A 25,000-nucleotide genomic window follows, 5' to 3' on the forward strand; every position below is an offset into this window, starting at 1 on the left:
CACACACAATCACAAACACAAGCGCGCACACACACACACTCATTCGGACACACACGCACACACTCTCACACACAGACGCACACACTCTCACACACAGACACACACTCTCACACACACATGCTCACACACATGCTCACACACACACACACACACTCGGACACACACTCTCTCACACACACACACACACACACAATCACAAACACAAGCACGCACACACACACACACACTGAGTTCCTCCTCTCTCCTCGTGTGTTTCAGGGCGAGCCTCACCTGAGTTCTGCTCACTGTATCATGATGGGTTACTGGGACGGAGTCGTTCACTACGGGCTTCTGCTCCTCATGATCCACCGCATCAGCGCAGGGTAAGAACCAGCATCAGAAACACACACACACACACACACGGTAAAGATCATGTTCCATGGCGATATTTAGTAAATTTCATACATATAATTTTAAGTATATAAAACATGTATTTTTGTGAGTGAATGCAGCACAATCGTGAACATAAATGCACAACTTTAATGGAGATTTTCTCAATGCTTAGATTGTTTTGCTCCCTCAGATTCAAGATTTCCTAATATTGTCCTATCCTAACAAACCATACATCAATGGAAAGCTTATTTATTCAACTTTCATATGACGTATACATCTCAATATCAAAAAATTGACCCATGTGACTGGTTTGGTGGTCCAGGGTCACACACACACACACACATATATATATATATGTTTATAGTGATTGTTTGGTCTCCTCATCCAGGAAGCCGTTCCGCAGTTTGGCTCTCGTTTGGGCCGGATCAATGATCGCCAGTCAGGTCGTCCTAATCCCAGGCATTGTTGTTGGTAAGAAACTTTAAAAGAGTGTGTTTATTCTTAAAAACGTCTGTAATGTATTCGGTCACACTCAGCTGCATGTCTTTGTTTCTGTGCTTTAGGTAAATATGGGAAAAACATCCTCCCTGCTTTCTGGAGGAATGTGCCATCTTTGGTTTTACCCGTATGGGCGGCGGCCAAGCTTTTCAACAGGCCGAGAGAGCTGTCAATCATTCCTGCTGACAAGGTGAACATCTACATGCTGGTGTCAGACATAACAGTTTTACACACATTTTTAAAACAGTGCCTCTTTTTTTTTTCAAAACTTTACACACAAATCCAAGAATTGCACACACAAAATGCCTCACATCTCTTGCAAAATGAATATCACAATTTTGTTGACACCTTTGCCATAATATTATATTTTTGGATATATCATGTACACAGAGTTATTCAAAACTTAAAGCTCTCCCTCCAACTCCCATTACTTTTTGCATCCATTCTTCAAAACCTGTAACTTGACCTTTGACCTATTTATAGGCCTATTGTAAAGCCCTGATTGGTTAGTGTTCAGTAATGCGATGAGTGTTTGCACATGTGAGGAGTGTGTGTGTGTGTGTGTGTGTGTGAGGCACTAATGAATTACTGTTTGAAAAAGGAAGCCATACTTCCTGTTAGATTAGTGTGTGTTACTTACACAGAGAATTGTGTGGTTTGAGTCGAAGGCCGAGAATTAGTGTGTGGTTTTGCAGATTTGGTGTGTCTGTGGATCTAGTGTTTGTGTGGCAAGTAAGGATTTTGTGTGCAAGCAGTTGAAAAAAGAAATGTAATATTTATTCACATCACATCAGCTGGACTCTAAGATTGACAGCACAGTATTGATTCAATCCGCTAAGATCTACTGATCAAACCGAGGATAAGGTCACATGTGACCCTGGACCACAACACCAGTCACATGACGCACGGGTATATCTGTGGCAATAGCCAACTATACATTATATGAATCAAAATTATCGATTTTTCTTTTATGCCAAAAATCATTAGGATATTAAGTAAAGATCATGTTCCATGAAGATATTTAGTAAATGTCCTACCGTAAATATATAAAACATGTATTTTTGTGAGTGAATGCAGCACAATCGTGAACATAAATGCACAACTTTAAAGGAGATTTTCTCAATGTTTACATTTTTTTGCTCCTCAGATTTCAGATTTTCAATAGTTGTGTCTCGACCAAAATAATGTATAAATCTCAATTTAAATAAATTGACACATGTGACTGGTTTTCTGGTCCAGGGTCACAAATTGACTTTTTTTATCTTGAATTGTTTTGCGTTGTAAATATTCATGTACAAATTCAGCACACATTTAAAACCGTTAATGTGTCTTGAGGCAACGACACACAAACACTTAATATCATGCTTTTCTGTAACACTCATCCTTCCCTCGGGTCATTTTGACCCGGAAATAATTTGTGACCCTGGACCACAAAACCAGTGGTGAGATTTATGCATTATCTGAATAGCTTATAATCTTTCCATTGATGTGTGGTTTGTTATGATAGGACAATATTTGGTCGAGACACAACTATTGAAAATCTGGAATCTGAGGAGCAAAAAAATGTAAACATTGAGAAAATCTCCTTTAAAGTTGTGCATTTATGTTCACGATTGTGCTGCATTCACTCACAAAAATACATGTTTTATATATTTACGGTAGGACATTTACTAAATATCTTCATGGATCATGATCTTTACTTAATATCCTCATGATTTTTGGCATAAAAGAAAAATCGATAATTTTGATTCATATAATGTATAGTTGGATATTGCCACAGACACATGTGTCTTGAGGCAAACACACACACACACACACACACACGAGTTGAGTGTCCTGTCGTCTGCAGGTGGAGGTGTGTCAGAAGCGAACGCTGTTTTCTCGGCCGATCGATCTGCTGTTCACACTCGGCCTCTTCGGCACCATCGTCTTCACACTCTTCAGAGGGTTTGTGAGTATCTGCACATCCATCCGTTTATCCATCCGTCTCGTCCGCCACTCATGCTTCTCCTCTCTTCTCCTCTTCATCAGGTTATTCTGGAATGTTCTCTGGATTCTTGCTTTAACTACATCTACCAGTACGAGCCGTACATGAAAGACAGCGTCGGCTTTCCTAAAGTCATGGTGAGTTCGGCGTCACTCTGTGAAAATTCAGTTTCGCATAACATTTTTATGATTTGAGATGCAATAATACTATATAGTACAATCTTCAGATATTTTTTCGAATCATAAATAGTGTAATATTTTATCATTATATAAATATTGTGTAAAAAATATGTTTTTAGTATTATATATGATACAATTGTAATATTAATATGATTTCATATATATAATGATTTCATGCATGATTAATATTCATAATGCACAATTGAAAATTCACCTGCATATATTTAGCATACTATTTTTATGATTTGAGATGCACTAATACTATATAGTACTGATATAATCATAACTTTTTCCGTTTCCAATTATTTTTAAATCTATCATTTTAAATTGTGTAATATTTTATCATTATAAAAATATTTTGTAAAATAAGTGTTAAATATTTATAAAATACTAATTTAAATGCAAATATATATATAATATATTTAACATTTTAATATGAATATAATTTTATAAATATAATGATTTACATAATTATTATAATAATTAATATTCATAATGCATGCTCTTTAAAATAAAATTAGTCTGCAAATATTTAGCATACTATTTATGATTTATGATTTGAGATGCACTAATACTATATAGTACTGATATAATCATAACTTTTTTCCGTTTCCAATTATTTTTAAATCTATCATTTTAATTTGTGTAATATTTTATCATTATAGAAATATTTTGTAAAATAAGTGTTAAATATTTAGAAAATACTCATTTAAATGGCAATATATAAAATATATAATATATTTAAAATGTGTATATGAATATAATTGTATAAATATAATGATTTACATGCTCTTTAAAATAAAATTCACCTGCAAATATTTAGCTTACTATTTTTATGATTTGAGATGCACTAATACTATTTAGTACTTTTATAATCATAACATTTTCTGTTTTCAAATATATTTGAGAATCATTTTAAGTATAGTGTAATATTTTATCATTATAGAAATATTTTGTAAAATAAGTGTTAAATATTTAGAAAATACTCTGCTAAATATTGCTAAATATTGTTAAATATATATATAAATGCCTATATATATATATACAATTTTAATATTAGTATAATTTAATAAATATGATTTAAATAATTATTATAATAATTCATATTCATAATGCATGCTCTTTAAAATAAAATTCACCTGCAAATATAATTTAAAAAATTTAATGATTATAATAATTAATATTCAGACTTTGAAAATTCCCCCGGGTAGATTCAGCATAGTATATTTTTATGATTGAGAGGCACTAATACTATAGACAGAATCAGGGATATTTACAGAGATCACGGTGATGTGAATATGATGTGCTGACGGTCTGATGTTCTGGCAGATGCTGGTGTTCCTGTTCTATGTTCTGCCGCTCTTGACCGCGTGTGTGTATGGCCTTTACACTCCTGGATGCACATGGATGTTGGACTGGACGCTGTTCCTCGCAGGAGCTGTAGCTCAGGTGAAAACACAGGAATTAACACTGCATAATCATATAATAATACAAAAATAACACTGAGATTAACTTTGTTCAGTCAATCATTTTATCCCATAAAACTCCTCTTTGATGACCAAAATTAAATATTGAAAGTTTTTTCCTTGAAAAGATTCATCATGTCTTAAAATATCTTGAATGTAACTTGACACCATTGCCTCATTTAGTATGCGCGGTTCTATGAATATGCAAATGAGCCCCGGCTCCACTCACTCAGCTCAGAGATCCACTGGTTCACTGCAGTTTACTCAGCAATGCTGAGGGGGACTTTAAATAAATGAAATAAGATGAATGATTACAACAACCAATAACCAATATTTTTGTTATGGCCAATAATTGATATGACAGCCCATACTGTCTGAATTTAGAACTTCAAAATCAGTAGAAATGGATAGAACTATAACACTTTGTCTGATTACAATGTAAAAAAAAAAAAGGTTCTTTATTGGCATCTTTGGTTCCATGAAGAACCTTTATCATCCATTGCACACTTTTTTGGGGTCGACAGCTTATAAAAACGTAGTTTTTTTTTTGCGTGTTTGCTATACACCCGTCACATAGCAGCGTTTAGACATTGGTTTGTTTTTTGTTATAAGACAGAAATGATAAAGTTTCACGATCACGCAATACAAACTCAATGGAGACGGTTGGATTGTCCCCCCCCCCCCCCCGGTGTGGGCGTGGCCTAAATGCTTGTGTGGGCGTGGCCTACATGTGCTCTGTCTCTATTGCTGAAAAAAAAAACTTTTGGAATCTTCAATTACTTTCAAAGGAGATGTTGATCATGATTTGACTTTTCTAGCTGTAGTTAGTGTGTAATGTTGCTGTTTGAAGTAATGTTAATGTTGCTGTTAAAAATATCTGTGGGGTATTTTGAGCTAAAACTTCACACACACACTCTGGGAACATCAGAGACTTATTTTACATCTTGTAAAAAGGGCATTATACCCCCCCCCTTTAAGAAATGTCCGGTTTAGATGATCACGGATCTGTCAGTATGTGACTGTGTCTCTGATCTCTCCACAGACCCAGTGGACTCACCTGGGATCATCCGTTCACTCACGCACACCGTTCACGTACCGGATCCCTCGGGACGAGTGGCGTCTGGTGGTCACGCTGAACCTTCTGTACGCCGCGGTGCCCGTCCTGCTCGCCGTACGCTGCTACACGGACCAGGCCTTCTTCATGAAGAGCGTTCCTCAGGAACAGGCCAGCAACGGCAAGAAGAAGAAGTAGAGTCATGCGTCCTCTCTGCAGGATAGTGACGCTTGGATTAGGGGCGTTTCAGAAGCGAAACTGAAACCTCCTCAAGTTATTAGTAAAAGTATGAGAATATGAGTGACTACATCTGTATCTGCCAATATTAGTGTCTTTTTCAAATTCCCAGTGAGCCTATCGCTCTGATCCCAGCTAACAGAACGTTCTCTGAGCGTTCAGAACATCCCGTTTTGAAATGTTTTACAAATGTGTTTTCTTTGTTATACGAACATTCCATTTGATCATTCTTCACACATTATTGGAGTGTTACTTTTGAATGAACATTCTAAAACCAGTAACATTTCAAAAAACATTAGACAAACTAAAAAAAGTGTGATTAGAATGATATTATGAATTTAGACAGATGCCTGATTTTATTTATTTTATTATAAGTATGGCACTGAAAAAAAAAAACTACAAAACGTATGGATTTATAAGATTATTACTGGCCATCATAAAATAATAGTTTTTTGCTGTCGACCAAAACATTGATATGCATCCCTAGAAAGAATGTAACGTCGTCTGTCTTTCTTTTTTACGTGGAGTTTTGCTGTGTGTGTGTGTGTGTGTGTGTGTGTGTGTGTGCGCGTGTGTGTGTGTGTGTGTGTGATCTCTAGCAGGTTTATCTCTGGTCAGTTGGTGAAATCTCAATAAATCTGGACTCTGGACACGTTTGATGGGTGTGTCGATGTCTGTGTGTCTGTGTGTGTTTAGAAAGTACATTAGTTATTTTTGATATTAGTTTGCATTATTAAAACAGATCCTGGTCTCACAAAAACTTATCCAGGGTTTATTTGACCTATATTTCAGTGTGAGATAAGGGGGATGAAATGGTCAAGAAAAACAGTCTTTTCATAAATAATATAAATCATAAAAAATTAAGTTGTTCCTGGCAGATTCACCCAAATGTTTTATTCTGTTTTTATTTCATATAGAGTTTCCCGAGCATTATGAGAAGTTTTCTGTGGAACGGTGATTTGTCAGCGGTGTCATGAACCCTCGTATCTCCTGTCTTGTGAAATTGGCTGTTTATTATTCTCTGCGTCGGGCTCCAAAGGGAACGCCGGGGCACGGGTTCAGCGGGGAGAGATATTTATAGTGTTGCAACACGGTGAGACTAAGACGAATGATTCATTCAAAAGATATCATGAACATTTCTTCGCCTCGTCCTATCAGATCCCTGACCTTTGCCCTGCAGCGCTGATGACATCATCACGTCACCGGCCCAGTGACCTCTCACCCGGTTACCGTCAGACAGATGAATGAAGAATTAAAGGGATAGTTCACTTTGAAATGAAATGTTGGTATGTTTTAGCTTACCTGAAGTGCATCCAAGATGTAGGTGTCTTTGTCTCCGCAGTAGTTTCAATTTTGATATTTTTAGGTCAAACCGTTCTTGTCTGTCAGTCATATAATGCAGGTCTATAGGCACTGTCTTCAAAAGCATGCAGAGAAAAGTTCCCCATCGTAAGTGCACATTTATGGCCTAAGACACGAAACAAGTATGTGGGTAAACTCTTAATTTGAAAAATAATTAATGCATTTCCTGCCAATCAGATTTAGCACCACCCACAGGGGAAAATCGGAATATCAAGTGTTTTTTCTGAGTTCCGTGCAAGAACGGGTAAACCAAAAATCAAGTCATAATTTCGTTTTTTCGTTTTTCAAAAAAAAAAAAAAACGGAAAAATGGAAAAAGGAGCTGTTTTCTCGTTTTTCCGTTTTTATATGTGAAAGCAAAAACAAATGAACGAATGATACCCGGACCCTAATGGGTCAAAATGTTTTGTTTTGTTTTTCGATAAAAAATGAATACATAATGCATAATTGATCATTCAATTCTGGCGTTCATTGCCATAAAAAGTGATGCATTGCGACAAAAGTAAAACTCTAGTTCTTAATCTATAATGTTGATGCATGTTTTTGGCGGATGCTCCGGTGGTCTAATGGCGGTAATGGACTATAAATTAATTCTGATTCAACTCAAATGAGACTTTTAATGCGCTCGAGCTGTTCTGAGGGTGTCTGTAATCTTGTAAAGGATTTGGATTGGACTGTGTCACACTGGGAACGTTTGAGTCCGACTCAAACAGATGTCTCTCAGATCGCCTCATTAGGATTTCAAAAGCTGAAAGATGTCGGCTGAGTTTTCCTGGAACTACAAAGAGCATGTTTAAATATTGCGTGCGCTAAACGGAACGCTTTGATGTGTGCGGCGGTAACCGTGGCAACACAAACTTCGAAAGACGCTCATTAAAGCATAGGTTTAAAGCAGCGCTGAGGTTCTGAATCTGCTGGTAATGTTAATGGCGGATCTTTATCTGTCTTTGAAAACACATGAAAGACCGAATAAATTAACCATCTATACCTCCGTCAAAGATGTTTATTCAGACACAGACCCTGAGGAACGAAGAAATGCAATAGCCTACAAACACCAAGGGAACATTCCATTTTAGAATTTTCAAACACATTATGGGAACGTTACTTTTGAATGTTCTCTGAACATTCTAAAACAAGTCGCAACTAGGGCTTTGAAATAATTAATCGCGATTAATTATTTCAAAATAAAAGTTTGTGTTTACATGATGTGTGTGTGCTGTGTATAATTATTTTGTGTATATATAAATACACACACTTGCATGTATATATTTAAGAAAAATTTGTTATATATAAAATATTTATATTTATAATATAAATTATATAAAAATATATATGCAGTATATAAATGCAAATATTTCTCAAATATATACATGCATGTGTGTGTAATTATATATACAAAATAATTATACACGGTACACACACATATATTATGTAAACACAAACTTTTATTTTGGATGCGATTAATCGCGCAATATGAAACAAAACTTAAGACGAACATCTAAACAACTAAAACGTTTCAGAGGGGGGAAAAAGAATATGGTGCAAAAGTTCATTTATTTCAGTAATTCAACTTAAAAGGTGAAACTAATATATTATATAGACTCATTACATGCAAAGTAAGATATTTCAAGCCTTTATTTGTTATAATTTTGATGATTATGGCTTACAGCTTATGAAAACCTTTTCACAATATTTGAATTTGGGAGTTTTCATAAGCGCTAAGTTATTGAGGTAACTTTTTAAAGACCTTTGTAATACCAAGTAGGCTAATGAAACACACTACGTTATTGTTCTGTTCTCTAAATGTAAATGTCTAAGTCACAATGACTTGTTTTTGCAACTTCAGAGTTTGAAAATACGACTTCCAACAGATATCCATTACTTTTAATTAATTTTATCCCCCCAAAAAGCTTGAATCACTCTGCTCCCAGTCCCAACCACCAGTAAAATATCTTATACTGTACCTTCTGATCACACTGCAAAAAAAGTGATGTTCTTCCTCAGTGTTTTTGTCTCGTTTTCCAGTGCAAATGTCTAAAGATTCTTACTGGAGATACAAAATCAAACATATCATACAACACATAAAATATTAAGTTTTGTGGGCGCCCAAATCAGACACGACAGACATGCAGCAGAACATAAACATGAAGATTAATATAAAACAGATCCCTCAGAAAATAAATATCACAAATGAGATGTTTAATATCTCAATAGTAGCAAATGGAGACTTTAGCTTTAAGTGTGCATGCATTAAGTATGTGTTTCTGGCCTAAATCAGCAATGAAAGTGTGTGTGTGATGTCTAATGATGTCTAAAAGGGCATAATAAATGTATAAGTGTGTCCTTCCAAAGGGACGAGTCCTAATAGAGCAATAATGAGCAGTAAAACAGCACAGCACTGAAACTAACCGAGTATAAAACACTGGTGTCATGCATCGGCCTCTCAGACGCCTTTAATTCAACATAATTTACAAATAATTTCTTATGGTGTAAAATTAGGAAGCGGGTCACTTAAAATCCCCATAATTGTATCCCTTAAAACTCATCTTTGATCACCAAATTGACATATTTAAGTGTTTTTTTTTTGCATTTGAATGTAACTCGGCACCCTTGCCTCAATTAGTATGCGTGGTTCTATGAATATGCAAATGAGCCCCGCCTCCACTCACTCACTCAGCTCAGAGATCCACTGGTTGACAATCACACGATGTGATTGGTTACACGGTTCTATGAATATGCAAATGAGCCCCGCCTCCACTCACTCGCATCGCCTCAGAGATCCACTGGTTGACGATCACACGTTGATCGGATTGGTTACACGGTTCCATGAATATGCAAATGAGCCCCGTCTCCACTCACTCACACTCAGCTCAGAGATCCACTGGTTGACGATCACACGTTGATGTGATTGGTTACACACGGTTCTATGAATATGCAAATGAGCCCCGCCTCCACTCACTCGCAGCGCCTCAGAGATCCACTGGTTGACGATCACACGTTGATCGGATTGGTTACACGGTCAGTTCCATGAATATGCAAATGAGCCCCGCCTCCACTCACTCGCAGCGCCTGAGATCCACTGGTTGACGATCACACGTTGATCGGATTGGTTACACAGTCCCATGAATATGCAAATGAGCCCCGCCTCCACTCACTCACTCACTCAGCTCAGAGATCCACTGGTTGACGATCACACGTTGATCTGATTGGTTACACAGTTCTATGAATATGCAAATGAGCCCCGCCTCCACTCACTCACTCACTCAGAGATCCACTGGTTGACGATCACACGTTGATCTGATTGGTTACAAGGTAGTGTGTGACGTCAGAAACACCAGCGATTTCAAACCGTGTTTTTGAGACTGTCTTTGGTTCACTGCAGTTTTAAGCAGAAAATACTCAGCAATGCTGTCGACTTATGAACTTACACATGCTTTGTCTTATTAAAAAAACACCACATACACATATAAACAACATTAAAAGCTGGATTTTAAACAAAACATCTGAAATGACAGCAGTTCTGATCCAATCAGTTTTATTGTTGGTTTGTTTCAAGTTTAATAAAGAACAAAACACATCAACAAACGAGAAGTGAAGCCATAAACACATCAAGGTTCGACTTCAGAAACCAGATTCATCGCAGCGAACGTAATGATTTCATAAAGAGCTGCTAAAACATACACACTCGTGTTGTTATTGTGCGTTTCCATGTCAGTTCTGCAAAACTATTGAGATTAAATGTGATCGGACAGTAGAATAAAAAACATGACAGAACCGAATACAAACTCCATCCAATTTATATACAGAAGAAAGTGGATCTATAAGCAAACAGAGGAGGGAGTCCATATGGATTATTCGTCATCATGTTATGAATACACACACAGATCCAGATTCACACAAACACAACACATCATCCTAACAGAGATCCAACCTTTTCGGAAGAGCTTTTGGTGCGTCAAATCCACACGAAGCGCACTTTATTAACACTGTATTTTAATAAAAATGACAACACACACATATGGGTAAAAATAATGCATCCCTCAGAATAAATGTTTTATCAATATTTTCCAACACTGATTTAAATGCAAGTATATTGAGCTTGTTCTGGTGCATTCTGGGAGTTTAGGAGCTGCAAAACAAATTTTTTACTTACTTTGTCTCGTTTTTTCATCACAGATATCGAAACATTCTTAGATCAAGAAACATTTACTGGATGGAGAAGAAAAATGACTGAAGATGTTAATGACAAACGAGTTTATGCTGAAAATTAAACCTTACTTCAAAGAGAAGTTTACTTAAAGCCTTTAAATATAACGCATTATAAAAGTATTTTTAATCCATTAATTATTCCTTATAATGCATTGTGTGATCTCATGTATAATTGTAACCACAGTTTAATACACCTTTAAAACGTATAATGCATTAAAACGCAAACTATTTCAAATGGAACAAATAATCTGTGAATATTTTAATGCATTTTAACTTTTGGTTACAATTATGTAATAAAAAAATAATGCAGTATATTGTATATTATGAATACTTTTATAATGCATTATACATAAGGGCTTTAGGTACAGTGTAAAAAAAAAAGTAACCTCTCCAAGTCCAAATATTCTAGTAACTGGTCACATCTACATTTTTTAATTGGCCCAAGTGAAATTCTGTAAAATATTTCTCAATGAGAAATAATATGTCAGACTAATTAAAAAATTTAGATGTGACCAGTCACTAGAAAATTTTGACTTGGGGATGTATTTTTTTTTTTACAGTGTAAAGTGTTACCGATATTTTTTCTTGTTTTAAGCATTACTTTTTATTACTTTTTTTTTTTTTTTTTTTGGAAAAAGATGACTTAATATCTTAGTAAATGTCTCTCGATTCTTATTACGGTTGTGAACTAATTAATGAGTGTCATCTGTAAAAACTGCACAAACTAAAACACACACTCACAAACGCATGCAGTTCTATCAAAATAGCGCACGCACACACACGCACATACGCACACACACACACACATTTCGACATGTTACCAAGCAACAGGCGTGTTAAGAGAATCTGAAACTCACACGCCACAATCATGAGAAATGTCATAAAGGGCATGAAGAGCGAACGGACCTGTGAACTCCATTCCTCACACTCATGCATCTCAAAATGTGTGTGTTCATGCATAAACATTCTTCTGGGCTCAGTTTTCTCTTTCAGGTCAAAACGTATTGATCTCTTTGAGTCAGCGGGATGCAAACACATCCGGTTTGATGACACTTTCTCGCCTCCTTCAGGACTCAATGCGCCTGATCAGACAGACATGACCGGCTAGGAATCACTCTGAACACAGAAGTGACAGTTTGATGTGTAAAGTGACACCTGTCAATCATCCCGGTGTGACGTGGGAAACGTTCAAGAGCTTTCAGAAGACGAATGAACCGGTTCAATCACAAACTCACGTTCAGCTTTGCTCATATTTCACCTCAAAAATAAAGAAATGAGAAGTTACATTTTGCATAAAAAAAGCTTATTTATATGGTTTTTCTCCTTGTGATCTTGAGGTAGTTGAAAATGGGTTTTCTGACCACAAATCTGTTATGTTTTCTGTTCCCTGGGTACCAAATGACTCTAAAGCCACTAAATATGTCCGTAAATCTCGATTAATTACCTCATCTACAAGCACATCCTTTTCAGTAGCCTTTTGTGATGCTATTCAATCTGTAGATGTCAGTCAGTATGATCTGAGTGCTGAGGAGCTCCTACTCAGACTCAACTCCACATTTGTAAATGTTTTGGATTCAGTGGCACCTGTAAAAACCTTAAAACTCAAACCTAGATCTGAGCCTTGGATGGATGATCATGTTCGCTCTTTGAGGCAGACCTGTAGACGAGCAGAGCGCAAGTGGAAAAATGACAGGCTCCAAATATCTTTTGAAATAGTAAGAGATTCATTATCCAAATTCCAGAAGGCAGTGAAAGTAGCAAAATCCAGGTATTTCACAGAACTTATTTATAGAAATTATAATAGGCCAAAAACTCTTTTTACTGTTTTTAACACTGTTGTTAATCCACCTGTCTCTGAGTACCCTGCTGTCTCAAAAACAATGTGTGATGATTTTCTTAATTTTTTTATAAATAAGATTAATGATATCAGATTGGGGATATCTCCCCCTGCTGGTGATCCATCCATCCACTCTGTTTGTACTGCAGAGTTCAGTCGGCTTGAACCTATTTCTTTTATTCAACTTCAAGGAATAGTGTGCCAGTTAAAGCCATCAGGCTCCTCCATTGATGTTATGCCTCCATATTTCCTGAAAAAAGTTTTTGATACAGTGGGTCCCTACCTTGTGACTATGATAAACCGATGTATTGAAACTAGTATGGTACCAGATGTGTTAAAACATGCCACAGTCCGCCCTTTGCTTAAAAGACCGAATCTAGACCCTACTGTTTTAGATAATTATAGGCCTATTTCTAATTTGTCTTTTATTACAAAGATCCTAGAGAAAATAGTTCTTCAACAATTGCAGAGTTTCTTAGATGAAAATAAGATATTTGAGATCTTTCAATCAGGTTTTAGAAAACATCACTCGACAGAGACTGCACTTTTGAGGGTTTTAAATGACATCCTACTAACTGGCGACTCTGGGGACTATGCTGTGCTTGTGCTCCTAGACTTGAGTGCTGCTTTTGATACAGTGGACCACGCTGTCCTTCTTACTCGCTTGGAGCACTGTGTTGGTGTAAAAGGAAGTGCTCTTGAATGGTTTAAATCATACCTTTCAAATAGAAGTTTTAAAGTCCATATGGGTGAACATTCATCTGAGGCAGCCCCTCTATCATGTGGTGTTCCTCAGGGCTCCATCTTAGCTCCTCTTCTTTTTACATTATATATGCTCCCATTGGGTTCTATTTTTAGGAAGCATGGTCTGTCGTTTCACTGCTACGCAGATGATACTCAAATTTATTTGCCATTAAATAAGAGTTTGAATGGTCTGGAGGCACTTATGACCTGTTTGTCTGATGTTAAGGCCTGGTTGTCTTTAAATTTTCTTAATTTTAATGAGAGTAAAACTGAAATAATAGTTTTTGGTCCTTCAGATTCTCTTAGTACACCAAAAATAAACTTGGGTGAGTTTTCCCCATCTGTTAAGCCTTGGGTAAAAAATCTTGGGGTTGTCATTGATGATGGGCTGAAATTTGACAAACACATAAATACAGTGGTCAAATCATGCTTCTTTCAGCTTCGACTACTAGCCAAAGTAAAACCGATTCTGTCAAGAAATAATTTTGGAAAATTAATTCATGCTTTTATTACTTCTAGATTGGATTACTGTAACTCACTTTATGTTGGGATCAGCCAGTTAGCTTTATCCCGGTTGCAGAGAGTGCAAAATGCAGCTGCAAGACTTTTAACCAGTACTAAAAAACGGGACCACATTAAGCCAGTTCTACGTTCTTTGCACTGGCTACCTGTATGTTATCGAGTGAATTTTAAAATTCTTCTTTTGGTGTTTAAATCTTTAAATGGTCTTGCCCCTCCCTACCTCTCGGACTTATTAACTGAATATCGTCCAGTTCTGTCTCTCCGGTCGTCCAACCAGAGATTGTTATGTGTGCCGAAGTCGAAGCTGAGATGCAGAGGTGATCGCGCTTTTTCAGTAGCTGCCCCCAGACTGTGGAATGCTCTGCCTCTCTGTATTCGTTATGCATCATCACTGTCTATTTTTAAATCTATGCTAAAAACTCATTTGTTTAATTTGGCATATAATCAATGATGAAGTTGTATTGTATTTTTTGTTTTTATGTATTGTTTTTAATTATACTGTATTACCTTGCTCTGTTTTTCATTGTGCAGCACATTGGACAACTTAGGTTGTAATTAATAGTGCTATATAAATAAAATTGACATTGACAATTGACATTATTTCATGGATTTTTTTGGATCTGTGACAATTAAATTAAACGCATTCCAGCAACACGTTTAATAAAACAAGATTAGTCAAATTTTGTAAAGTATTATATTAAGCATATTTCATGGTTGTTTATTCTGGATATTTTAATGTTAGGTTTTTTAATCTGATGGGAAATGCGCTGTAATTGTCACGATGCAAAAACAAAATCTTACCAGTTTATAAAATAGGCTTCAAAATGTATTTTTTCTTTAAATTTAGTGGTGAAACGTGCTTTACTTCGAGAGATAAAACATGACAGAACATAAGAGGGTCCAACATTTCACAAGAGTTAAAGATTCGCAATAAAAACCAAATGATGGAAAGGAAGCAAAAGGTACAAAGATGTTAGACTGGTTACACATGATTCATATATGAAGGGTCAAGTTCCTTCAGTTTGGGGACTTTTTCATTAAAGCATTAAATCCAAAAACAAAAAATCTATCTAAAGCCTTCACCTGTCGCCTAAACAAATGAACACAACTATCCCGAACGATGAGGAGCAGGAGGAGGCGTTCGTGTCGTCACACAACCTTCAGTTCGTTATTCTAACGAGCGGCGAGTTAATGAAACCTAAACGAGCTAAAAAACAGCGGTATAAACGAGAAGAGGAGGAGTGATAGTTTCTGTCCTTTCCGTGTGTCACGGGGTCAGAGGTCACGACCCCTGCGGTTTAGCTCCGCCCCCTGTGCCCGGATCCGTGTCTCCGGTGTCTCCGATGCTCGCGCCGAGATCTGTGGTGTTGCCGACGGTAACGGTGAGATCGCCGTGCTGGAGGGAGACCACACTGTCACATGACTACATCTGCTTTGCATATACGGGTGAAACTGGACAAATGCGAATATGGCGCAAAAGTTCATTTATTTCAGTAATTCAACTTAAAAAGTGAAACTAATATATTATATAGACTCATTACATGCAAAGTGAGATATTTCAAACCTTTATTTGTTATAATTTTGATGATTATGGCTTACAGCTTATGAAAACCCCAAATTCAGAATTCAGAAAACAGTTCCGCCACTGACCAGGAAAAACCTAGTCTAAAGCCTGTTTTATGATTCTGCGTTTGAATCGACGGCGTACCCCCGCAGACCCTTCTGCATCTCCGCGAACCCCTCTCCGGCCCCTCCGCCGTAGCTCGACGTGCACCTCCAAAACATTGTAACTACACGTCGAGGCGACGCAGACCACAAGGCTGTGATTGGTAGAGCTTAGATTCTCTGCCCGAGCCCGAACTTGACCCGACCCGACCCAATATTTCCACTTGCGTTTCGCGTTTGATTTGCGTTTCAGAGCGTTACAATAGGGCCCAGTGTGTGTCATTCGCTCAATTATGACATTTTTAATGTCATTGATATGACATTGTTTGAGATGTCTTTGTTATGACAACTTGACATAAACCAAAACATCATAACCTGTCAGTGTTTCTGTCATGACAACTTGACATTACCAAGACAACATTACCTGTCATAAACATGACATAGCAGATTAATTATCAAACTTAAGAAACCACTTAGCTTTATGGATTGAATTTGTCATTAAAATGATATTTTAATGACAAATTCAATGTGTACCACTGTAGTTGAGCTCAAGAAAAATATTCATGACACAGTTATAATCATAGATATCTATATAAGGCTATATGTTTTAAGGCAGAGTCTCGAACGGCATCACTGGCGGCCATCTTGTCACAGGCAAGCTTTCTGGCGGGCTCTGATGTAAGGCGAGTGATCTGCACGAACACAAATCCTCTTATCTCGCTGAAATCTTGACGGATTTACAAACGGTTTGGTTTCTTACAAACGTTATTAACGTGGCTATAATTCTGGATGCTTGAACATGTTAAAATATATAATATTATAATTATTAATAAGTATGCAGTGTCATAACTACATCTCTGACGTTTATAACAAAGCAACCCGTTTGAAAATCTGTAGAAAATTTAAGTTATGGTCATTTAAAAAGTACATGCACCATTAAAACAATGTTACGAGTGAGCGAGCTGACTGTGACAAGATGGCCGCCGTGTGCGGACGTCGACCTCCATTGGCCAGCAGTGCGGACGAGACATCTAGCCTTTATTATGAATGTCTATGGTTATAATGGCCTCATGACGGCCAATGTCAAAACCAACCACATGACAGTTTAATGTAATGTTAACCCATAAAGCTAAGTGGTTTCTTAAGTTTGATAATATGATGTTTATGACAATTTATGTTGTCTTGGTAATGTCAAGTTACAAAAGACATCTCAGACAATGTCATATTTGCATTAAAAGCGAATGACACTTAATGACACTTGTCATAAACATGCATAAAACCTCCTTCATATTCATGACATGTGTCAGTCTTATGCACAGCCCTCAGGTAAAGTGTTACCAAAGAGGTACATAAGCTGTAAGTCATAATCATCAAAATGATAACAAATAAAAGCTTGAAATATCTCACTTTGCATGTAATGAGTCTATATAATATATTAGTTTCACCTTTTAAGTTGAATTACTGAAATAAATGAAGTTTTGCCCCATATTATAATTTTTTCCCATGTATGTATTGAGATAAGCGTGTTGAGACTCACATTTAGTGCAGATGATCTTGGGTCTCTCCCAGACTCCACTGGGCCGGCAGCGGACGGTGGGAATGTGGCGCTGGAAGAAGCCGTCGACACACTGGTATCGCACCACAGCGTGGAGGTCGTAGTGCGAGCGGCGCCGGCCCACCAGAGAAGCGTTGTCTACGGCCGGGGGAGTCCCACACATCACTGCGAACACAACAACATTATACACACCACTGCTCAACACATGAAGACATAACTGGACTGACAGTGCTGTGGTGAGGACAGGATTACAACCACAAATGTGTCCATGCAATTCGCCAAAAATAGACACTATGAAAAACACTAAAGATTCATGTAAAAACAACACCACCAGAAAACCTCTATTGTAGCTTCTCAGAGACTAAAGATTATATAGACTCATTACATGCAAAGTGAGATATTTCAAGCCTTTATTTGTTATCATTTTGATTTCATAAGCTGTAAGCCATAATCATCAATATTATAACAAATAAAGGCTTGAAATATCTCACTTTGCATGTAATGAGTCTATATAATATATTAGTTTCATCTTTTAAGTTGAATTACTTAAATAAATGAACTTTTGCACCATATTCAAATTTTTCAAGTTTCACCTGTAAAATGCGAGAAATTTTACAATTACAATTTCTATAATTTCCACATTTTTATGTTCAAATTTTATTTGTGATTTTGTCATGACTTCACTGAGGTGCAAATAAATACAACTATGGTAAGTATCTAACAATTTTTATACTTAGTATTATATAATAGTTAGTTATATATATATATACTTAGTATATATACTGTCACAGTGTTGGGTTATGTTCCCTGGTGTCCACTAGAGGTCCCCTTCCCCCACGGCGTCATTCTCATTAGGAACTTCATTCCCCACAATCCTTGTCTGCACTCATCACTGTTCATTGTACCCAGCTGTTCCCCGTCATCATTGTCAGTTCTGTGTGTATTTATACCCTGTCTGTTTTAGTATTTGTTACGGAGTCCTTGTTATTCGTCACACCACTTTGAGGTCTGTTTTCTTGCCTGTTCTTGTTTGGATTGCCTTATGGATTTTGACCCCTGCCTGGACTGTTTTTGTATTTCGGATTTCCCTATTAAATTACATACTGCACTCTTGGATCTTCCTGTGTTTCCTTGAGTGTGGATCGTGACATATACTTAATAGTATTTATTGCTATTTATGCTTGGTGTATGAGCCTCTGTGTTAAGTCTGGATAAGACGAGGGTAATATGTGTTTCTCACACTTTAATTAATTACTGAGATCCAAAAAAACAACATCCTTTACATCATTTGTATGACTGTGAAACTCGAATAGAAGAAGAAACAGCAAATTCTCCTCGGATGATTCAGGAGACGAGTCTTCATCACGAATAAACTTCCAGTCTTAAATTTGACCATTTCTCATGGATTTCATATTTAACGTGTTGGAGAAGCTACAATAAATCTTTCTGTTTTTCACCTGAGTGCTGATTTTAAAAAAAAAAATTTTTTTTTATTGAAAAAAAAATGGCACAATGAAAAATACATAACAGTGAAGTAGAGATGCCACAAAAATAAAGCCATATTTAGCATATTTGTTTGTCCTTTTTTACCGTACAATATGTAAACAAACGAAAGCAAACGAAATACAAAGGTCAAAACATTCACAAAGTGCTGATTTTTGCCAAATTGCATGGAAAATATGTAATTAAATTTTTGGAAGAAAAAAAAGAGAAAAAAAAAAAGTTGGCAAAAGTGAGGTCCGTCCGGCTGAGGAAACTTGACATTTTCATCCTTTATTCAAATATTATTATTAAAAAAAAATAGTTTTTATAAGCATATTGCATAGTTGTGCTTCGGATCAATTGTTTTATTTGTGATAATAACATAATAAAACATTACAAATTGAACAGCACATTTTTTGGCCTGTCATACAAAGAAATTATGAACACCAGCCAAACATTAATAATGATTATCTTTGCTTTTTCATGTCAGCTTTTTGTTTTTCATTTTAAAATAAGTAAAATAAAACCTGTAGCTGTAGTTTGCCTCTCTCTCTCTCTCTCTCTCTTTTTTTTTTTTGTCAAATAATTTTCTCAGATAAATACCGTAACCAAGTTTAGTGTTTTATTCTCATTATGGTCATTAAAATCAAACATCTCTTTTGGACACTACTGTAAAATGGATCATTTGCAAGCTCACTCATCACCCTAAATGAGAAAAAAATAAAAATATTTTTGCAAACAAAAGTTGAAAATCGAATGCAGGTCAAATTGAGCCAATCACAATCAGTCACTGAGAAACCTTTATGTATTGAGCACTAATCTGCATATGTTAGGTTTCCGGAGGGAAAATACGGATTCTTAACCTTTTCACATAAATGAAATGAATCGCTGGCACAAGCGCCGGTTCTCCAGACACTGAGCTTTATTTCCTCCGGCAGAAAGCCACGGCTCAGCCGTAAATCTGCTCTCTGGCGTCAGGAACGCCTGGATCCTGAGATGCCACAAAAGACGGCATCGTGGGAATTGTAGTGTAGAGCCCAGAACTTAGATCGGCGGTCTGAGACCTTCTCAATGGGGTTTGAAAACTCAGCCCTAAAAACTGAGACGTCCTTGTGTTGAGGAGAGAGAGACGTGTTCTTCTGCTGAGAATCATCAGCGTCTCTCATTGAAATGCAGACCTGAGGTGCTGAACCTCGCCAGTGATATGAGAACTAAACAACACACTGACTTTACACTGTATTAGTGTGTGAGACTCTTGCTGAGGAATCAATACACACATCGATACACACTTAATCTGCTTTACTGTCGAGACTCGAGAGCAAAACTGATACTGGAGATGACAAGTGAGATTGAGATCTTCATGCAGTTTATTAAGTGAAGCTCAAACACACACACACACACACACACACACACACACACACTAATATGCACTCACTCACACACTCATATGCACTCACGCGCGCACACACAAATATGCACTCACTCACTCACTCACTCACACACACACACTAATATGCACTCACTCACACACTCACTAATATGCACTCACTCACACACACACTAATATGCACTCACTCACTCTCACACACACACACACACACACACTAATATGCACTCATTCACTCACTCACTCACACACACACTAATATGCACTCACTCACTCTCACACACACACACACACTAATATGCACTCACGTGCACACACACAAATATGCACTCACTCACTCACACACACACACACACACACACACACACACACTAATATGCACTCACTCACACACTCATATGCACTCTCACACACACTCACACACACACACACACACACACACACACACACACACTAATATGCACTCACTCACACACTCATATGCACTCTCACACACACTCACACACACACACACACACACACACACACTAATATGCACTCACGTGCACACACACACTCACACTAATATGCACTCACTCACTCACACACACACACACACACACTAATATGCACTCACGCGCACACACACACACACTCACTCTCACACACACACACACACACTAATATGCACTCACGCACACACACACACACACACTCACACACTCACACACTCACACACACACTAATATGCACTCACTCACTCACTCACACACACACACATACTCGTAAGCACTCACGCGCACACACACACACACACACACACACACAAATATGCACTCACTCACTCTCACACACACACTAATATGCACTCACTCACACACTCATATGCACTCACGCACACAAACACACACACACTAATATGCACTCACTCACACACTCATATGCACTCACACACACACACACACACACACACACACACACACACACTCTCACCTGTTCCTTTCTTGCAGATGTACGGTAGGTTATAGTTGCAGGGAACATCGTTCCATTTGCCGTCCTCTCGAGTGATCATCACCACACAATCCTCTCCGCCCGCGAAGAAGTTATCCGGCTGATTCTCCCGCCAGTTCTCGAACACCTGCGTCAGAGCTTGCCACAGTAAATGCTAATGCTAAATCACCCGCCAACTTAGACTTCACAATCTCTTATGCATATTTCAGATTTTTCACCTGACACTCTGATGTTTGTCAAAGTGCTGATTTTTGGCAAATTGCATAGAAACTATATAACCAAAGTCTGTATAAAACACATGCTAGTGGGCACACTCTTCACCCTTTATTCAAATATTATAGAAAATGTGTTATTTTGTAAGCATATTTCATCGTGCTCAGAATCAATTGTTTTATTTGTGATAATAACCTACACAATTGTTGTCCAGGCTGTCATACTAAGAAATTATGAACACATGCAAAACTAAGAGAGGACCAGCCAAATATTAATAATTGATTAATTATGCATGCTCGGTTTTCTGTCAGCTCTTTGATTTTCTAATGCATTTTTGGCATAGTAAAAATAAAACCTGGAGCTTGACTGCTTTTTTGCCAAGTAATTTAGTCAGATTTAAGACAGCTTAACCAAGTTTAGTGTTTTGTTCTTCCCTCATATTTAAAATATATAAAATGTTTTCCTTATTTTTTACAATTACAAATGAGCTCACATTTGGATGCAATGAAATCTGAATGGAATAAATATCACATGTAAAAAAAAAAAATGGATATTGTCTTATTAGAACTGACAAATTATTGCAAAAATACAGCCGGTGTGTGAAACAGGAGCTATGTTTAAATACATGCACATCAAAATAATCCGTTTATAAGTGAGGAAGACTAAATAGTTATTAAATATTTGATTAAAAAGCTCTTGTGATGTATACGAGTGCATGCAAATATCATCTGAGAGTTTGATTTCATTCACAAGAGCTGAACAGACAGTTATACGTTCACCAATGTTTATTTTTGGATTAATAAATCTATTAAAAAAAGACTCACAACATCCATGCCATCAGTCCACTGGAAATCCTCTTCAACTGTACGATCGTTCAAACCGATCCAGACGTTCTCATGACCCAGACCTGACACATGATGAACAACAGAAGATCTCCCACGTCAGTCTCTACACACTCTACAGACAGCTAAAATACACACTTAAAGTCTTTCTGAGATGTTAAAGGAACACACACTTTTTTTGGAAATAGGCTCATTCTCCAGCTCCCCCAGAGTTAAACAGTTTTATCGTTTTCGAATCCATTCAGCCGATCTCCGGGTCTGGCGGTAGCACTTTTAGCATAGCTTAGCATAGATCATTGAATCTGATTAGACCGTTAGCATCTCTCTCAAAAAAATGACCAAAGAGTTTCAATATTTTTCCTATTTAAAACTGGACTCTTCTGTAGTTACATCGTGTACTAAGACCGACAGAAAATGAAAAGTTGAGATTTTCTAGACCGATATGACTAGGAACTAAACTCTCATTCCTGCATAATAATCAAGAAACTCAATGGGCCCTATTGTAACTTTCTGAAACGCAAGTATCAAACGTGAAACGCAAGTAACTTTGTGGGCGGATCCCGGCGCTGTTGCTATTATACCGGCGGGATAAACGACTCTTGCGCCCGACGCAAATCTAAAATGTGTTGTTCTGAAGTCGCTTCATTATTCATAGGTGTGGTTTGGGCGTAACGTGAAATAAACCAATCAGAGCGTCCTCTCACATTCCCTTTAAGAGCCGGCGCGCTTGTTCCACAGCGGATTGCTATTATAACGGCGGATTGCTATTATAACGGCGGATTGCTATTATAACGGCGGATTGCTATTATAACGGCGGATTGCTATTATAACGGCGGATTGCTATTATAACGGCGGATCGCTATTATAACGGCGGATCGCTATTATAACGGCGGGTTTGCCGGCACACGCCAGGAGCGGTTCACAGTCGAGGAGACCGACGCTCTCGTCAGGGCCGTAAAACACAGAGAAGTGACATTGGGGATGATGGAGAAACACACACACATTAGCTTCGGTTAAACAGGCGTATAATAATTTGGGTAAATGTGTTGCTAGATTTATTTTTTCACATCTTCATGGACACAACAATGATTTCCCTCGTGTGTTAATATTTGTCCTTGTAATAATGTATGATTTGCAAAAATGAAAACTGCTGCGTCTGTTTAGATTAGAGAATCAAAGTGTGTGTGTTGTTCACACGCTACATAATGGCCGAGCACGCGCCCTTGAAATAGCATCTGACTAACGCGATCTCTGTCTTCAGACTCGGTTTCTCCTGGTCAATGGCGGAGTTGTTTTCTGAAACTGCAGAATATCACCAGGGAACGTTTGCACCGGAACACGCTCATCTTTTCACTGAACTGATCTTTTAACTCTTTAAATGTTATTTAAATGTTTCTTCCACAGAATAAAAAATAAAAAAGGAAACTCGACTTCTTTCTCACAATTGCGTAATTACCTTTTTTATTTTTTATTCTGTGGAAAAAAACAAGCTTCCATATAAAAGACCCATGAACAGTTTTCTGCTCTGCCTAATGACCCATGATGCAGTGTTGTATCGGCTGGGAGAGCGCTGACGGACCGTTGAGGAAGTCGAGCTCCAGAGAGGAAGTGACGCTGGTCAGGTGAGCGCTGTGTTCCCGACAGTCCTTCTCCGAGTCCTCCCAGGTGTGTCTGCGCGGGAACACACGGTAACAGTGGCCGTGGAACTTCTTCCAGCCGTGTTCACAGCCCTCGGTGTCTGCAGACACAACACACACACTCAGAGTTAGAGCAGGACAGTGCTGTGTGTGTGTGTGTGTGTGTGTGTGTGTGTGTGTGTGTGTGTGTGTGTGTGTGTGTGTGTGTGTTGTGTTCACAGCCCTCGGTGTCTGCAGACACAACACACACACTCAGAGTTAGAGCAGGACAGTGCTGTGTGTGTGTGTGTGTGTGTGTGTGTGTTGTGTTCACAGCCCTCGGTGTCTGCAGACACAACACACACACTCAGAGTTAGATCAGAGCAGTGCTGTGTGTGTGTGTGTGTGTGTGTGTGTGTGTGTGTGTGTGTGTGTGTGTGTTGTGTTCACAGCCCTCGGTGTCTGCAGACACAACACACACACTCAGAGTTAGATCAGAGCAGTGCTGTGTGTGTGTGTGTGTGTGTGTGTGTGTGTGTGTGTGTGTGTGTGTGTTGTGTTCACAGCCCTCGGTGTCTGCAGACACAACACACACACTCAGAGTTAGATCAGAGCAGTGCTGTGTGTGTGTGTGTGTGTGTGTGTGTGTTGTGTTCACAGCCCTCGGTGTCTGCAGACACAACACACACACTCAGAGTTAGATCAGAGCAGTGCTGTGTGTGTGTGTGTGTGTGTGTGTGTGTGTGTGTGTGTGTGTGTCGTGTTCACAGCCCTCGGTGTCTGC

At 37.8% G+C, this 25,000-nt stretch overlaps 2 protein-coding genes across 4 annotated transcripts in view; one reads left to right on the forward strand and one right to left on the reverse strand.

Annotated features, from left to right (window-relative positions):
* tm6sf2a (transmembrane 6 superfamily member 2a) overlaps positions 1 to 6,470 on the forward strand; it is an 11,514-nt gene extending 5,044 nt beyond the window's left edge. The window contains exons 4-10 of the mRNA XM_079612914.1: positions 259 to 362; positions 761 to 843; positions 936 to 1,060; positions 2,720 to 2,821; positions 2,902 to 2,994; positions 4,366 to 4,485; positions 5,545 to 6,470. Coding sequence (XP_079469040.1) covers positions 259 to 362; positions 761 to 843; positions 936 to 1,060; positions 2,720 to 2,821; positions 2,902 to 2,994; positions 4,366 to 4,485; positions 5,545 to 5,754 — 837 coding nt within the window. The 3' untranslated portion in view covers positions 5,755 to 6,470. The remainder of the gene's footprint in view (positions 1 to 258; positions 363 to 760; positions 844 to 935; positions 1,061 to 2,719; positions 2,822 to 2,901; positions 2,995 to 4,365; positions 4,486 to 5,544) is intronic.
* A 5,523-nt stretch (positions 6,471 to 11,993) lies between these two features.
* The window catches only part of ncana (neurocan a), a 95,500-nt gene continuing 82,493 nt past the window's right edge, over positions 11,994 to 25,000 (reverse strand). For 2 of the 3 annotated variants that reach the window (XM_079612918.1, XM_079612917.1), the window contains exons 12-17: positions 24,180 to 24,338; positions 22,583 to 22,665; positions 21,528 to 21,672; positions 17,669 to 17,851; positions 15,063 to 15,862; positions 11,994 to 12,665 (exon numbers count right to left, since the gene is read on the reverse strand). In XM_079612918.1, the coding sequence (XP_079469044.1) occupies positions 15,765 to 15,862; positions 17,669 to 17,851; positions 21,528 to 21,672; positions 22,583 to 22,665; positions 24,180 to 24,338 (668 nt within the window). In that variant the 3' untranslated portion in view covers positions 11,994 to 12,665; positions 15,063 to 15,764. The remainder of the gene's footprint in view (positions 12,666 to 15,062; positions 15,863 to 17,668; positions 17,852 to 21,527; positions 21,673 to 22,582; positions 22,666 to 24,179; positions 24,339 to 25,000) is intronic. The other variant, XM_079612919.1, reaches the window with a different exon arrangement.

Source organism: Phoxinus phoxinus (genome assembly GCF_949152265.1).
Source record: "Phoxinus phoxinus genome assembly, chromosome: 5".
Lineage (NCBI taxonomy): Eukaryota > Metazoa > Chordata > Actinopteri > Cypriniformes > Leuciscidae > Phoxinus > Phoxinus phoxinus.